This window comes from Balaenoptera musculus, chromosome X (assembly GCF_009873245.2).
Source record: "Balaenoptera musculus isolate JJ_BM4_2016_0621 chromosome X, mBalMus1.pri.v3, whole genome shotgun sequence".
NCBI classification, from domain to species: Eukaryota; Metazoa; Chordata; class Mammalia; order Artiodactyla; family Balaenopteridae; genus Balaenoptera; species Balaenoptera musculus.
Window position 1 is genome coordinate 31,515,960 of NC_045806.1, and position 18,332 is coordinate 31,534,291.

At 37.8% G+C, this 18,332-nt stretch overlaps 1 protein-coding gene across 1 annotated transcript in view; it reads left to right on the plus strand.

Annotated features, from left to right (window-relative positions):
- Positions 1–18,332, plus strand: part of CFAP47 (cilia and flagella associated protein 47) — a 489,567-nt gene that overhangs the window by 299,102 nt on the left and 172,133 nt on the right. The window contains 2 exon segments of the mRNA XM_036839258.1: positions 13,476–13,489; positions 16,839–16,876. Of these exon segments, the coding sequence (XP_036695153.1) occupies positions 13,476–13,489; positions 16,839–16,876 (52 nt within the window).

An 18,332-nucleotide genomic window follows, 5' to 3' on the forward strand; every position in this document is an offset into this window, starting at 1 on the left:
CAAGTATAGTCATATAAGTTAATACCTGTCACTTGAATTTACGTCAAGTGAAAACTAAAAGGATATTCACCTATATTAATTCTCAAAACTTTATTCTCCTATTTATTTAGGTATTCCATTTCTAACAGCTTTATTGAGATACTATTCACATACCGTGCAATTTACCAACTTAAAGTATATAATTCAGTGGTTTTTAGTATATTCATAGATACATGTTACCATTACCACATTCAATTTTAGAACATTTATATGACCTCAAAAAGAAACACAGTAACCTTTAGCTATCAACCTCTTATCATTCATCCCTCCCTCTAGCCCTAAGCAATCGTTAATTTACTTTATCTATATATAGATTTGGTATTCTGGAGATTTCATATAAACGGCATCATATAATATGAGGTATTTTTGTGACTGGCTTCTTTCACTTAGCATAATGTTTCTATAGTTCATCCATGTTTTATCATGTATCAGAACTTCATTCCTTTTAATGGCTAAACAATATTTCATTGTATGACTATACCATATTTTGTTTATCCATTCGTTATTTGACGGACATTTGGGTTGTTTCTACCTTTTAGTTACCATGAATAATGTTGCCATAAACATTAGTGTACACGTTTTTGTGTGCAAATGTTTTCATTTCTCTTGGGTGTAATACATATACATACACACACACACATACACACACACACATGCACACATCCATAGCTGGGAGTAGAGTTGTTGAATCATATGGTAACTGTGTTTAAACATCTGAGGAACTGCCAGACTGTTTTCCAAAGTGGCAGTTCCATTTTACGTTACACCAGCAGTGTATGAGGGTTCAAATATCTCCACATCAACAGTAACACTTACTATCGTCTGACTTTTTTATTGTTGCAATCCTTGTGGGTGGAAATGATATCTCATGTGATTTTGATTTGCATTTCCTTGGTGTCTAATGATGTTGACCATCTTTCCATGTGCTTATTAGCCACTTATATATTTTATTTGTACAAATGTCTAGTCAGATCCTTTGCCTATCTTTTAAGTTGAGTTGCCGTTTTATTATTGAGTTGCAAATGTTCCATGTATTCTAAATACAATACCTTATCAGACATATGATTTTCAAATATTTTATCCCATTCTATTGGTTGTCTTTTCATTCTCTTGATAGTATTCTCTGAAGCAAAAAGTTTTTAATTTTGATGAAGTCCAGTTTATCTTGTTTAGTTGTTCCTATTGTTCTTGCTTTTGACGTCATATCTAAGAATCCACTGCCAAATTCGAGTTCATGAAGATTTAGTCCTCTGTTGCTTCTAAGAATTTTACAGCTTTAGTTCTTGATTTAGTTCTTTGATCCACTTTCGTTAATATTTGTATCTTGTTTGAGGTAATGTCTAACTTCATTCTTTTGCATGTGGCTATCCAGTGGGCTTGTCAGCATTTGTTGAAAACACTGTTCTTTTGGCATTAAATGATCTTGGCACCCTTGTTGAAAATCAACCGTTTATTCCTGAATTCTGTTTTATCCCATAGATCTGTAGGTCTATCTTTATGCCAGTACCACACTTTTCTTAATACTATTGCTTTGTAGTAAATTTTGAAATCAGAAACTGTGAGTCCTGCTGCATTGTTCTTTTTGAACCATATTGTTTTGGCTGTTCTGGGATCCTCACATTTCCATATGGATTTTAGAATCAGCTTGTCAGTTTCTACAAACAAGCTGCTGGCATTCTGATAGGTATTGCATTGAATTTGTAGATCAATTTTGGAAGGAGTGTCATCTTAATATTGTCTTCTGATGCATGACCATGCAATATCTTTCCATTTCTTTAGGTACTCCTTAGTTTTTTTGTAGTTTTAAGAGTGGAAATTTTGTATTTCTTTTGTTAAATATCTTCCTAAGTATTTAATTCCTTTTGATAACATTGTAAATAGAATTGTTTTCTTAATTTCATTTTTGGATTATTCATTGCAAATGTATAGAAATACAGTTGATTTTTGTGTATTGAAATTATATCATGTGACCTTGTTTACCTGATTTTTGATTCTAATATGTTTTACTGGATTCCTGAGGATTTTCTATATACAAGATAATGTCATATGCATATAGAGATGGTCTTACATCTCCCCTTCTAAAATGAATTCTTTTAATTTCCTTGCCTAATTGATCTGGTTAATATGTCCAGTATGTTAAATGTAAGTGATAAGAGGGGACCTCCTTGTCTTCTTTCTGAGCTTAGGAAGAAAGAATCCAGTCTTTAAATTCTCATGATAGCTGTAGGTTTTTCATAGAGGCCCTTTATGAGACAGAGGAAGTTTCCATCTATTCCTAGTTTGTGTCATTTAAGTTATCTAATTTTTGGCATACAATTGTTTATAGCATTCTCTTACATTCCATTTTTTTCTGTAAAACAGAAGTAATGCCCCCACTTTCATTTCTGATTCTAATAATTTGAATATTTTCTCTTTTTTCCTTGGTCCATTTAGCTAAAGGTTTATCAATTTTGTTTATCTTTTCAAAGAACTAGCTTATAGTTTCAGTGATTTTTCTCTATTGTTTTATCTTCTCTATTTCATTAATTTCTCCTTTAATCTTTATTATTTTTTTTCATTCTACTTTTTTAAAGCTTAGGTTGTTCTTCCTTTTCCAGTATCTTAAGGTGGAGGGTTAGGCTTAGATTTTAGATCTTTCTTCTTTTTGTAATAGTCATTTACAGCTGTAAATTTCCCTGAAGCACTGCTTTAGCTGAATCCCACAAGTTTTTGTATGTTCTATCTCCATTTTCATTAATTTTAAAATATTTTCTAATTTCCCTGGTTTCTTCTTGACCCATTGATTAAGAGTGTATTAAGAATAATAATAGAGGGGCTTCCCTGGTGACGCAGTGGTTGAGAATCCGCCTGCCAATGCAGGGGACACGGGTTCGAGCCCTGGTCCGGGAAGATCCTACATGCCGCGGAGCAACTAAGCCCGTGTGCCACAACTACTGAGCCTGCGCTCTAGAGCCCACGAGCCACAACTACTGAAGCCTGTGTGCCTAGAGCCTGTGCTCCGCAACAAGAGAAACCACTGCAATGAGAAGCCCGCGCACCGCAACAAAGAGTAGCCCCCGCTTGCTGCAGGTAGAGAAAGCCCGTGCGCAGCAACGAAGACCCAACTCAGCCATAAATAACTAAATAAATAAATTTATTAAAAAAGAAAAAGAATAATAATAGATATTTTGAAAGGCAGGTTGAAATATTATGAGCCATGCAATATATAAGTTAGATAAATGTAAAGCTTCTCTGTTCAAAACTAGAGAAGACGCTCCAGAGCTCTGTTTGCTTGTCCTTCCCTGCCTCCTATTGTATCCCCAGTAGTGGTTCATGAAGCAGATTCTCATAAGGCTGGGGTTCTGATGAATACAGGTTTTAAGCCACTGATTTGCTCCAGCCTCCACATTTATAGATGAGGAAATTAAAACACAGAGAGGTTCAACAGTTTAACTAGAATCAAGTAGTTAGTGACAGAATTTGTTACCAAGTCCAAGCTCATGCTGCTCTCCCCTCAGCAGGCCAATAAATCAAGAGACAAGTTGTTGGGGAAAGGAATAGCAACTTTATTCAGAAAGCCAGCACACTGAGAAGATGGTGGACTGGACTAGTGTCCCAAAGAACCATCTTGCCTGAGTTAGAATTCAGGCTTCTTTTATACTGAAAGAGGAGGGAGTAACGTCAAACATTTCCTGGTTCTGGTCAGCCTAAGGAGGGGATGCGTTAATTTCTTCCTTCCTGCAGTTATTCACAGGTGGGCCTGGTCAGGATGTTTCCTGTGAGCCAAACAAAGGTATTTTAACTTAACACTCATTACGTGGGATGCAGGGTTCCCAGAGATGGGCCATTATGTGTAATTTAAGCTTATAGGTAAAATCCCTTTAGTGATTAACTTGTAATAGAATACCAAGTTTCTTCCCTATTACAAATTCACTCTTGAACATAAATCTTCACCTTCTTTGAACAAAGATGCTAAATGATGCGATACTTTATTCAACAAATATTTATTGAGAGCCTGCTGTGTGTAAGCAGTGTTCAGGCACCAGAGATATAGCAGTGAACACAATAGAGAGGGTCCCTGTGTTTTAGAAATTTGATACAAAAAGTTGTCCCTAGTGTTTGCCATCCTTGGGACATATGTTTTGAATGGCATTTTCAGTACTGGTTCCTGCTCTTCTGTGACTCATTCTTTTTTTGTTTTTTAATTAATTAATTTATTTATTTATGGCTGTGTTGGGTCTTCGTTTCTGCGCAAGGGCTTTCCCCAGTTGTAGCAAGCGGGGGCCACTCTTCATCGCGGTGCGCGGGCCTCTCACCATCGCGGCCTCTCTTGTTGCGGAGCACAGGCTCCAGACGCGCAGGCTCAGTAATTGTGGCTCACGGGGCTAGTTGCTCCGCGGCATGTGGGATCCTCCCAGACCAGGACTCGAACCCGTGTCCCCTGCATTGGCAGGCAGACTCCCAACCACTGCGCCACCAGGGAAGGCCCCTGTGACTCATTCTTTCATTCCATCTTTTTGACTGAGGGTATTACATTTTTGGATAATTAGCTGGTTAGACATACTGAAAATGGTTGTAGCATAGAGAAATATGACAAGCCACGTGAGAACTTAACCCAAATTTTTACTTCAGTAGTATTGGTTTTTTTTTTAACATCTTTATTGGAGTATAATTGCTTTACAATGGTAGTAATATTGTTTTAATAAAAAGGGTATTGCCTCTGGTTTTCAATTTTAAATGGTCTACCAATTATTAGTGGCTAGGTTGACCTATTATATATGTATAATTGTCAGCTCTGTTCATAACTCTCAGCCATTTATATTTTAAATCAATTGTTTTTACCACATAATATCTGATTGAAAATAACTGCATGGTCTTCTTCCCCTATTTGATCAACTTTTCATGTAATGCTTGAAGGTTCTGGTGCAATAGTCACTCTTTATTTTTCAGAAAAACAAAATGAAGGTGCAATTTTTTATGAAGTCCATTTTATATTTTCATGCATGGTGATTCAAAAGGGATTTTAATTAAGGTGTATTAAATTTCATGCACAAGACTTTAGTATAGTGACATTTAGCAATCAGGAAAGTAGTTAGGTAAGTTAACCGCATTAACACAGTTTGGAAAATCTTCTGATTTTGCTTGTCACTGCTATGTCATTTTATTTTTTGGTGAACAGAGTATAAAACTTTTTTTCATTTTTTTAAAAATAAAAGTCAGTAGAAAAATAGTGGCTGAACTGGAATTTTGTTTTTAAGTTTGTGGGTGATTGTATGCTCATTTGAATGCACAGGTTGCTAACTAGTGGCACATTCCGCTGTAATATACACATGGGTGTCATAAAGCGTAAAGAAGGTATATGAAGTCAGATTCTTTTAAGCATTGTGTCTATGATTATTTACTATTCCTATGCTTAGTAAGTTTCTGGATTTTACCACTAAACATAGAATCTTAGAGACTTTTTATTTGTCTTTTATGCTTCAAACATTTTGATCTTTGTCTTTCGTGTTTTAATAAGTATCATGACAGATACTGTCATGATAGTTCTTGTGGAAGGAAATAATTATGCTGTCTTTCCTCAGAGAGGTGCCTCCTGACCACCTCTGGGATGTGAAGGGCTTCCCCAGGTGCACCTAACCATTCGACTTCATGTTGAAGCGTATTTGGATCTAACATTAGGAAAAGGGGGGTCTGGTGATGCAGTGAAAGAGGGGGTGATGTTAGTTTCAGCAGTTCGTAGGTGAGTAGTTACTTAAAAGGTAAAACCATGAGCACCTTATCTACACATTTCAAAGTCTGACCATTGATACTTATATTTTAGTGATTACTCTGCTTTCTATCATGCTTTTTATTCTAATCTGAGTCAATGACATGCATTACCTTTGGAGAATATGTTCAAGGGCAGTGACAATCCTCTGCTCCCATTCCCTAATCATACTTCAGGGTGCAGGGGTCAGTCCCATTGATCAAAGTATTGTCCTCAATTCACAAGGGTGTCTAATGTCACTGCTCACCCATTCCTTGGCTGAGTCAGAAAATTGGTCATGTGCTTTTGTAATCTGGCCGCAATGATGGGTAAATGATTGAGCTGCTGAGAATGATCACTCCCATCTCTTTCCATTTCAGGGTTACTCTTTTCCATTTCATTTCTTTGCCTCACCTGTGGGGACACTGAGTTTCTCCCTTCTGTATGAACTCCCTTTTACAAACATCATGTTGTTCTTTTCATTTTATTTCTAGCCATCAACCTTGGTGTTTCTCAGAAAAAATGATTTTAGACTTGCAGTTAATATTGTGATTTTTGAGATGAATGTTATACGATAATATATAAATCTTTACCAAAATATGTGAGCTGTAATTATGCGATTCCAACAAATCTTAAGATAACAGGAAAGAAAGAACTGGAAATGCTTACTGAAAAAGTTAGGAAGGAATTTCTGTGGAGGATTGATAGCGTGGATTGACTTGGCATACTACATGTTATCTCACTTATAAAAATAATTTAATCAATAATCCATACCTATATTCATATCTAAGCTGTGTTCCATTTCACTTAATTATTATTTGTCCTAAAAATTTATCGTTTAATTGTAGTATTTGTACCTCTTCCATTCTTCATGTTTCGTTACTTTAAAAAACTTATTTTTGTTAGAAATTTCATTATATTATATTGAAATTAAAGAGTTTTGTTCATTCATTTGGATTTGTTTTCAAGGGATTCAAATGATGAAGAAATCTAAGTTCTTATCCTCAGGAAGCTTATAGACTAGTGTAAGCGACAGCAGTGGGCACATAATAACCATAATATACAATTCAAACTGATAAATGCTTCTCTGTTACCCAAAAACTGGGTTCACCTCTTGGTGGGTGTTGAGTCTAAAGACACAGCCAAGCCAAAGATTGGGAGAAGGAAGGATTTATTACTTGCAGCAAGTAAGGAAAACACCAAGGATCTTTCCCAAAGAAGTTTCTCCCTGAACATCAAAATTGGGGAAGTTTTAAGCTAAGGGTACATGCATATTCATGAAGGGACTTGGGTGGTGTATGCATATTCATGAAGGGTCTTGAGCAGAGGAGAATTCAGCATAAAATCTGGGCAAAGGTTGACAAAGTCCAAGCTTTAGTTGACTGAAGTCAGAAAAGGTCAACGTCTGTCTTAAAGGACACTAGTCCACGCTTCGCCAGCCAGAGGGGCCAGCTGGACTCCTGGGCTGTTGCAGTGATCTCCATGCACCCGTAGAGGGGACCAACCTGGCAGGCTTCAGTGATGCTGGCAATAAACACTCCTTTGGCAGCCCACCCACGCCAAAGAGAAATGCCCTTTCAACAGTTTTTATTCTTATTCAATTAAGCTATTTCTGACTTGAAAAATCCCTCTTCTGCCAATGAAGTGTCCTCTTCCTTCCCACATGGTGTGGTCACTTGCTGTGAAAACTGGTCACGTCAGAAAAGGTAAAGCTGGCTGTCCACAGACCCCCGCTTCCTCCCTTGGGGAGACAACCATGGTGATTTCAGTGTGTTTTGTTTTTAATTTTCACAAAGCTTTTATCTGTGATTCTTTCCTTTCAAGTACAGTGTTGTTATCGTTTTGAAAAAAAAAAGGAAAGGTCAACATCATCATTCCATCCTCTACCTGGGAACTCAAAGATATGTATCATATTGTTATGTATATCCCTTGAGGAGGAACTAGAACTCTGATCACTGAACTATCGTTTCTTGACTGCTTTTCCTTTGTTCCTGCATTCCCTCACTTCCCTTAAGAAAATTAATTACGGAGACCTGTTCAAGGGTAAGCATTGTGGCCAGGCTTACATCACAAAATGGCCTAGGCCAAAAATGGCTTCTCTTACGTCAAGAAAGCCATGCCTGCTTCTTTTTCTCTGGAGACCCTCTACCTCATCTGCTTACATCTCTTCTTAGCTTTCTGGTCCCTGGAGTGTTTATTCACCTGGTTACAGAAATGGTTTCAGGGCTTGAGTTGACCACAGTTGATTCAGGGAGAGGCAAACTTGGGACTTTTGCTGGAATTTTGGGAAAGGGATGGCTTTTTTTTTTTTTTGCCAGTTTTTGGTAGGATAAGTTGGGAGAGTCTACAAGAATGAGGTCAGCACAGAGGAAAGCAAAGTCAAAAGGCTGAGAAAGAAAGATGATATCTCATGATCTCAGGTGTGTCCCTGGATGCTCTCATTGTTAAAGTGGCCATTCCGTCTGTACATGCCAGTTACTGAGTCAGTAAATTACCTCTGGAGCTCCTGCTAGTTTGGGATGGGTTTCTGATGCTTATAAATGAAAGTGATTTGAGAAACGCAGAATCCAAAGCCTGTGCTCTTTCCACATTGCCAGTAGTTGCCAACCCTGGTTGTACATCAGTGGCTCCTGGGTATCTTTTAAAAAAATACAGATTTCAGGCCCAAATCTAGACCTACTGAATCATTCCTAGGTTGGAAAAGGTATAGGAATTTGTATTTTAAAAGTTTCCCTCCAGATCACTGTCATTGTTAACCCGCATGTTAGAATTGGGAAACCACTGCTCCACAGCATAATGCTACCACTTTACAAGTGGAGAAAGTCAGACTCAAAAAGTTTAAGTCCCTTCAGGAGGCCATGTAAGATGGTTGCATCAGGTCTCCTGAGTAAGCACTTAAGTCTACTAAGTCTTTGTCTGTTGCTGTTTCCATTGTGCTATGCTATATAAAATAGTCACACTGCTCTTTCTTCTTAGGTTAGTAATTGTCTCAGTTTGAGTCCCCTAGAAAATGAAGTCTGAGGCAAGAATTAGATACTGATGCTTTACTTGTATGGTGCTGTCTGGGAGGAAGAAATTTTCTTTTACTCTTCTAGGTTCTTCTGGCTGGTCTAAGAATTAAATTAACATGAGACAGATTAACAGGAGAAAATCAAAGTTTGATAACATGTAGACATGGGAGAAACCCAGGAAAACCGAGTAACCCACCAAAATGGCCGAAGCCCTCCCCTTAAATACCATCCTCAGCTAAAGACAAAAGAGGGTGTTGAGGGTGGGGAGAGTCGGTTTTGTGAGGTGACCTGGAAAAACACAGTAAACAAGGGTGATTGTGATGCAGACTTAAGTCATTGCCTTTTCCATTGATAAAAGAGTTTCTAGAGATTTGGTCATCCTCCTCTTCCAGGTACAGAGAGGGAGACACCCTTTCAAATGGAGATTTCCCTTACAATGTAAATGTTTCTTACAAAAGGGCAATTCCTACTTGGTTTTCAGAGTCCTTAGCAGGTCTGCTGTGTCTCAGAAAATAGCCAACTTAAAACAATTAATATGCTAAAGAGACATATTTTAAGGTGGCAAAATTCTGCTCCCCTACTGTGCAGACTCAGGGTAGTGAGTGTGAGAAAAAAGAGAAACAAGTAAGGGAAGAATGGGAAGCAAAGCAATGAATGCCACATGGGCTAATACCTTAGTGTCCACTACTTACCTCTAGGATGAGATGCAACAGGTCACTCAGCAGGTGTCACTTTTGAAAAGCTATGTGAAAAGAAAGTGCCCCTGAGCAGTCAGTGTGAGAGAGGAAGGAAAGGAATATCTCCTGTCTCCTGCTCCTGTTTGCCAGATTTTACTCCATGGGTGTTAAGGGTCCTAGGCTTCAAGGTGGCATTCCCTGGCCCCATGGAATGCCAGGTTCTATGCCCTATCATGGCAAGAGAAGCCCAAAATTCTGAGATTGGGACTGATCTACCTGTGTGTAGAGCAGCAGCCAAGGGGTTGACTTCATTAGTTCTAGAGGAAGTTACAGGTCATCCTCAGGCAGAGGAACACGGAGGTGGGACAAGTGGTTGAAGTTGCTGGAGGTTGTGGAACCAAGGGAATCTCAGGAAGCACATAAAATGTACCCCTTATAGCAATGTTATCTTACTGTTAATATTTTAGAGAATTCTACTAGATAAACTGTCTGCAGCTTTCAAGAAAGACACTGTCCAGTTTCCTTCCCTTTCCCCTACCATCTCTGCGGACATGCTTCAATCACAGGCCCTGAGCCAAATCTCATCTCAGACCCAGCACCTAGGGGCCCATCTATGCTGACCCCCCCACCCCACCCCAGTCTCCAGTGTCATCCACGTTGTCTCATGAGTACTATTCCTGTTACTGAGCTGAACTTGAGTCCGCTCGCCTGCACAGTAAAGCCAATCTACAGACACCAGGTTGTGGTGAAGGAAATGCAGCATTTATTGCAGGTGCCAAGCAAGGAGTCCAGGCAGCTCATGCTCAAAAGACCCAAACTCCCTGATGGGTTTCAGGGAAGGGGTCTTAAAGGCAAGGTGAGGGAGAGAGTCACATGGTGCATGATCAGCTTGTGCACAGTTCTCTGATTGGTTGATGGTGAGGTAACAGGGCAGTGTCACAGGGATTAACATCATCAGTCCTCAGGCTCCAGCTGGTCTGGGGACTATGTGCTCATAGTCATCATGCAGTTAACTCCTTCCATCTGGTGGAGGTTTTAGTATCTGCAAAACAACTCAGGAATGTGCATCAGACTGTTATCTTTGTCCTTTAGGGAGGAACTAAAGATTTTGTGACCATTATATGACCGATTTATCATTTAAGTTGTTACCAGTTCTCCTGGCCTAACTGCTGGTTTTTTTTGTTGTTACTATATGTTCACATACTTTCAGTCATTAATTCTTGAGCCAGCCTTTTGAGACTCAGGGCAGGCCTGGGAAACTAAAGCTTTTCTACAAATAAGAGGCAGGTGGAGGACATGGTGGTGGGGGGGGTGTCTGTCCTGGGAAGTCCCCATAGGGTCCCTCTCGGTTCCATTCTGACATTAAATCTGGCAGCCCTGGCTCCTCATTCATATGCTGTCATCCTTGTGATGCATCTCCCTCTTTCTGGTGTGTTCCATTACCCAGGCATAGGTTTCTACTTTATTTCTTAAAATCCAGGTGTGTTGTTTCCAGACTCCTTCCCTGGGTACTGGTACACTTTTCCTGCCATCCACGCTTGTTCTGACAGCCCAAAGCCCCTCAAACAAGAATCTTGCCCCTGAACTTGGGATCCTGGGTCTTTCTTGACTGCAGACTGGCCTCTGACATCAGCCTGACCTAGTTCCTTTTTTCTCTGGACCACTTACGTGATTATAATTTCACTTCCTACTTTTGAAAATCCCAGTCATAACTATTGTTTGACTAAAATGACTTTCTTATCTGGCTACCTTCCTATACCTGTCCTCCCATAGTCAGAGTTTACAGCTTGTTGAGTTGCCTATACGTGTCCTCTCCTAACGCTTGGGTTTTTGCCAGCTCCAGCTTCTTTCTTTTTACTCTGTACCATGCAGTAATGAGATGTGATTGTGTCCTATGTTATCAATGAAAATATACTTTAAGTCAAATAATTTGCATAACCAAGTCAAAATAATTGTAATATCCATGACTGTGTATATTCTTTATCCTTATAGTTTTAATATAAGGTATTTTCAGTTTGATAAATGTCTTACTTTGCCTTTTATTGTTTTACAGCTGTGGACATAAAGCCTGTAAGTAAAAAAGATGTGAATTTTAAGCAGTGTCTTATTCTTCCTATTAGGTGTTCAATAGTGAATATATGCTGTGCAATAGTACGCTTAGGGAGTCATTTAATCAAAAATTGTATAACCTTTTCCCCTGGTCTAAGTCCTAGAGAATGTGCTTTTTATTGGCTTCCTAACAGTTCATTCAGACTAATTTACACACTTAGTAAATCAATCTATGAGAATTTAAAACTCAACTCTGTTCAAAACATTTTATATTTAATACAAGACAATTAGAGAAAGTTTATGGTATTCAGAATTAAAAATGCAAAACACAAAGTTAATTTGCTGTCTGCAATCTCTTGCTTCTATCCCCATGGAGGGGTTAATTAGAAAGTGAAATCTTATTTTAGTTCTTTTCTTCTGGAAATTTTGTCTTCTGAGAAAAGTTATATGAAAAAGACAACTTCCTAGTTTAAATACCAGCAAGCTACAATTCCATGATAGGCTGTCTCCTAATTTTCCATTAAATGATCCGTGAAGACATACAGAAATTCAGAAATTCAATATCAATGTAAAGTAAAGATAACAGCCACTCATTTGCATAAATCCTATGAGGAATTCCCAGTAGTCACTGAAAGGATGTGGCCTGACTGAAAAACACATTTAATAACCTCCATAGGCTCATGCTCAATTAAAACATAATTTAGGTATAAAAAGAAAACAATCTAGTCCTATGATCTGCCTTTTCCTCAGAAATTTATTTTCTGCAACATACCAGAAAACTAGGAAGCTGCCTCCTTATTGCATACCTCCTGGTACATAGTAGGTGTTTTAAAATATTTTTCTAATGAATGAATATAGGTGAAATACTCTCCAAGGTGATCCTCTATTAACACTTCTTTGTTTGCACCTCTCTTAAGAAGACAAACCCCCTGAACTTAAAATGACTGTAACTGTAAGAGGAAAATGTGGAAGAACATCATTTTATCATAAGGATGTATAGAATCTAGCATGTAGATCTGGTGGTGGTGACAGAGATTGGAAGAGTCCAAGTGATTTTTGGTACATGTTGTTGGTGGGATTAGAGTTTATCCAGTAACAGGAAGTTCATGAAATTTTCTAAGATGTAAATTTTCCCTTAGGTGATTTGAAACCTGCCAGTGGATATAAAAAATATCCCCCCTACATCTAATAGACATATGCTTGTTTGATACAGGAAATTGACCCGGGGTATGCATTGAGCTACCTCCACATTTAGATCTAAGAGATCGCTGCAGAATGAAAGGCAAGTGAGACCCTGTAGAAGTGACCACTTAGGAAAGATAACCCTCTCCTATTTATAGAAGCAAACGAAAAAGGAAAAGACAGAATGGTTTTTTAAATGCTAGAAGTTAAAAGAGTGACACCTAAATTCACACTTATAGTTTATCGTGAAACAGTTGAATGGCAAGGACAAGAGAAATTCTGAAAAGCAACAAGAGAGACATATTAGTTTCAAAGGAACAAAAATTATACTGAAGGCAGAATTACCAATAGGAACAATAGAAGCCAGAAGACAGTGGTATTGTAGTACTGAAGCAAATTAACTGTCAGCCTAGAATTTTAAATGCCAGTAAACTATCACTCAAGAGTAAGATTGAAATAAAATTATTTTCAATTCAACAGTGAAATTGGGACAATTTAAAACTCACAGATAGTTGCTAAGAGAACAAAGGAGGATTTACTTATGGATGAAGGAAGTTGAATTCAGAAGAAAAACTTGGAATCAAAGAGCTGTGATTAATAAAATAATCACAAAATGAGATATTAAACATATCATTAATCATGATAAATATAAAATTTGATATTTTCACAATGGAAAGTGAAATACAGCTTTATGCTGTTTACAAAATTACCTGGTAAAATATCCAAAAACTTATGCCAGGTATTAGCTAATCAAAAAATAGCTGGCATAAATATAGAATAAGTAGACTTTAGGGAATCCCCTGGTGGTCCAGTGGTTAGGACTCAGCACTTTCACTGCCGGGCCCGGGTTCGATCCCTGGTCAGGGAACTAAGATCCCACAAGCCGTTCAGTGCTGCCAAAAAAAAAAGAATAAGTAGACTTTAAGGCAAATAAATGTGTTAATTTAAAAAGGAATACTCCAATGTAGAGAGAAATTTTGAACTTATTTCCTCCTAATCACATAATCTCAAAATGTACAAAGCAAAAATTGGCAAATATGGAAGAAAAATGAACAAATCCACAGAGCAGGAGTTTTATTACACATCTCTCAATAATTGATACATCAAGCCAACATAACATTAGTAAGGCCCTACTAGTCTTGACCAATGCAATTAATAAGATTAGGTATTCCTGTACCTATTAAACCTAGCTTGACTGTGCTGGAAATAATTGGCAGTTCTTGCCATTTACTTATTATAGTACTTTGATATCCCTCTCTGGTCTTTTTCCTGTGCTTTAGGGCACCTGGGGGGATTTCTGACTATTGTTTGCTAGTAATATCCTTATATAATTAACTATAGAAGATAATGACCAATTTACTGTATTACTTAGTCTCTTCCACTTTTCTGATGTACTTTCATATAATCATGGAATGTTAAAGCAGAAAGAAACCTAAGAGATCAGTTAATCAAATTATATTCTTTAGAGCTGTAACATTCTTCTGAAGTGCTTTGGTTTGTCTATAGGGAGGCTGTGGAAGTGAATAGGAGCTTCTAGTGTCTTACTTCAACCAGATTGACTCTAGGTTAATTTGTTTTATATACTGAGATTCTGTCTTAGGTATTGTTCGGATACATTCCCCACCCCGCCCTGCCCCACCAAGCCAAAAAATAAAATGTTTGAAAGCTACTGATCAAATCTCACTCCTTAATTTAAACAGATTAAGAACTTGAATTCTGAAAAAGACCTCTAAGTTGTTTGCCCAAGATCACACAATGTAGAAGAGGAACTAAAACTAGAAAACAGAACTTTTAACTGTTAGTTGATTGCATCTTTCACCTCACCAGTTTAATGCATGTATCTTGCTTTGGAGTTAAGACATGGTAGATTGTTTCAGTAAAAGCCCAGGTGGATCCTATCTGCCTGTACACATGTTATATGTGGTCTCAGCTCCCTGGTCTTGGCCATGTGACTTGCTTTTGGCCAATGGATTGTTAAGGAATTCGAAAGAAGCAGATATATGATAACCGTTTGTGCACAGGGCTCTCATTCTTTTGCTACTGGTAATTCTGTACTGTATGAAAAATATTGGGCTCATCTCATAGAAGATTAGAGAGCTCATGGACAGAATTCCCAGTTGAGGTCCTAATGCATGAGTGAGCCCAGCCAATACCACATGAAGCAGGTAAACTTTCCCAAATGAGGTTAGGCCACAGAATCATGAACAAATAAACGGTGGGTTTTTGTTTTAAAACCACTAAGTTTTGGAGAGTTTGTTATGCTGTTTTAGCTGACCAAAACAGCGGTATTGATTTATTGTCCCAACCATGACCTATTCTAGGATCTGAAATTGCACATTTTTTTTAACAGCAAGATTTTGCAATTTGTTGGAAAAGACTGAATATAGGACATTTAGGGCATCCTGACAAAGTCAACACATGCTTCAGGAAAAAATCATGAAATATAAGGGCATGTTCTATATAGAGAGAACGCCTGGAAACCCTGTGACCCATGGACACCCCTCAATACAAGCTTTTTCTGTCACTGAATTTTTTTTTATATTGAAGTATAGTTGATTTACAATGTTGTGTTAGTTTCAGGTGTACAGCAAAGTGATTAGTTATATATATATATTTTTATATATATATATATTCGTTTTCATATTCTTTTCCATTGTAGTTTATTCCAAGATACTGAATGTAATTCCCTGTGCTATACAGTAGGACCTTGTTGCTTATCTATTTTATGTATGGTAGTTGGTATCTGCTAATCCCAAACTCCTAATTTATCCCTCCCCCACATTTCCCTTTTGGTAACCAGAAGTTTGTTTTCTATGTCTGTGAGTCTGTTTATGTTTTGTAAATAAGTTCACTTGTATCATTTTTTTTAGGTTCCACATATAAGTGATATCATATGATATTTGTCTTTCTCTGACTTACTTCACTAAGTATGATCATCTCTAGGTCCATCCATGTTGCTGCAAATGGCATTATTTCATTCTTTTTTATGGCTGAGTAGTATTCCATTGTGTACATATACTACATCTTCTTTATCCATTCATCTGTCGATGGACAGTTAGATTGCTTCCATGCCTTGGCTATTGTAAGTAGTGCTGCTATGAACATTGGGGTGCATGTATCGAATTAGAGTTTTCTCCAGATATATACCCAGGAGTGGGATTGTTAGATCGTATGTGCTGGCTGCCCATTTTTATGGGTTATTTTAAAAACGGTAGATCACACTGACTTCTTCCAGTAGCTAAAGTTACATAAAAATAAGTATTTTTCATTAGAGAGATTCTCTGTTTATGTTCCTTTATTTTCTTTAGTAACTATAATCTGGTAAATTTACGTACCTTTGGTTATCTTTCATTACAGAACCCTAGCAACTCCCATAGTTACTAGGATCACCTGTAAAGAAAAGGCCCCAGGTGAGCTACATCTAGTAGAGTAAGGATGGAAGGGACAGGTCCAGATTGTCCCTGACATTTGTAATGCCCAGGTCAAAAGTACAAAGGGAAGCCCATATACCATATATCTAAATTTTAAAAGTGGTAAATCAAACTAACAAAGTTTTAAATAGAATATAGTCTATTATTCCACCTTGAGAAATAAAGCTTTATACCAACCTAGAAGACCAAATTTGAATTTAGAATTCTTGGCCTCCTCAGAGTTTTGCACTAGAACATGAAAACACAGGATAGCTGGGCCCTGGGCATGTGCCCACCCCATTCTCTTCTTTCTTTCACATCTAACATGTATTGTAAGAGGGCTTGTGTACAAATTTGTAGGTACCTCAGCCCACATAATTAATCTTGCTTGACATCTTCCCCTTAATAGCCACCTCTTAGTTAGAGGTGGCTATTCTAACTTAGAATTCTTCAATTCTAAGAGTCTTCCAACAGGAGGACTGACATAGGGAAGAGTTCTGTGCAGGCACTGGAAATGGGATCAAAGCACTTTGGATTGTGAATTGTGACATTCCATGAACTTGGAGCAAGGATGGGGTTGGGCTCAACATAGGCCTGTCCCAGTGGGCCCATGTCCTCCTTGCATATGCAGAGAGACAATGACAGGAGATTCAGAGTAAGGCTCTAGAAAGCATGAGGCCCAGGACAGCAAGCTCTCTTTCCTTGGTCTAAGGGTATGTGTTAGGTTGGGGATCCCCAACAGCAGACCCTGAGACCAGGTCTTGAGAGCAAGTAGTTTGAGAAGTGATCTCAGGAACCGTAGGTAGAAGTGTGAGAGCGTGAGAGACAGCAAAGAGAGGAAGCCAGTTCAGGGAGTGTTCATGAGCAGTTGTCACTGTGAGCAATTTGGGCTCAGTTGCACTGGGGAATCTCTGTGAGTTGGTGTAGAATTCACCTCAGAGTTATTCCAACCCAAGGATAAAGAAGCTAGGTTATTTCTCCACCAGTTTGATACATTATTTGTTGAGAACTGCAACTGCAGGCATCAACTGTCACTTCTGGCCTGATCCATGTGAGGATTAAGCACCTTCCTATGACTAGAGGAAGCCACTGGCCTGCAGGGAGGATTAAATGCCAAGGGGACGTGGCAGGGCATGGATGACATCTGCTACAGAGCAGAATTGGAAAAGACTTTGAGAAAACATGTCCTTAAAGGAGAATGATGTTAAGGTGGCACAGTGTGGCCAGGAAAATTTCCAAGTTTCTAAATATGAAAAGTCTCTACCTCTGCTATTTTACATCTAAGGTGATGCAGATACTGTGTGATGAATACCTTAATCCACAAGTAGCTTCATGTTGGTAATATATGATAATATTCCTACTCTTTTTTTCTAGCATGAATTAATTAAATTATTTCAGATGTTTAAGAAAAAGAAATATTGTTTTATCAATATATCTTCAACAAAACCATCATTTCCATGAATTCCACTATTATGATGAATTTCTTTTTGGACTTGTAAGGGAGAGGGGCTTGCATGGCTTATTTCTTAGGGTCTTTGCTCATGAACATTTCATGAGTTGGAAAATGTACACTGAAGAATGTCCTTGGCTTTCACTTTCAGACTCAGTATCAGTAGGAAGTGCATATTTTTAGGGAAAAGGAAATAGTGTATAACATAAAGCTTTTGATAGAAGCTTTATACTTGAGCTTGTACATTTCAATTATTGTTTACCATGAAATGGCTAGTTATTCTTTATCGATGATGAAAATAATAATTACTGTTGTAAAGCAATTATACTCCAATAAAGATGTTAAAAAAAATTACTGTTAAGTTGATTAAATTTCGTATTCTAAGCACTTTAATTTTATTTAAATTACCTAATCTAAGTATTTTAACTTCAATCTATTCATGAAAGAGAGAAATGTGGTTTCTTCCTTTCTGATAATAAAGCAACAAATTTTAATCAAATAATTATCTCACCTGTTTTGTTCTAATGATGTTGCCGCAATTCAAATACTTTTCTCAGAATGAAGGTAATCAGTGAACAACAGATGATAAAATGTGCCTGGAGTCCTTTTTGACAAGAAAAAAATTGTATTCTAAAATTAGATTTGTACTTGAATAGGACGGAATAAAAATTACAACATTCTGACAGCCTTTGTTTCCTCCTTAGACCAGCTGAGAATCTTGGACTTTGGTTAGATGTAATATAGATTTCAAGTGTGATCCACTGTCAGTGTTTTTTAACATATAACTAT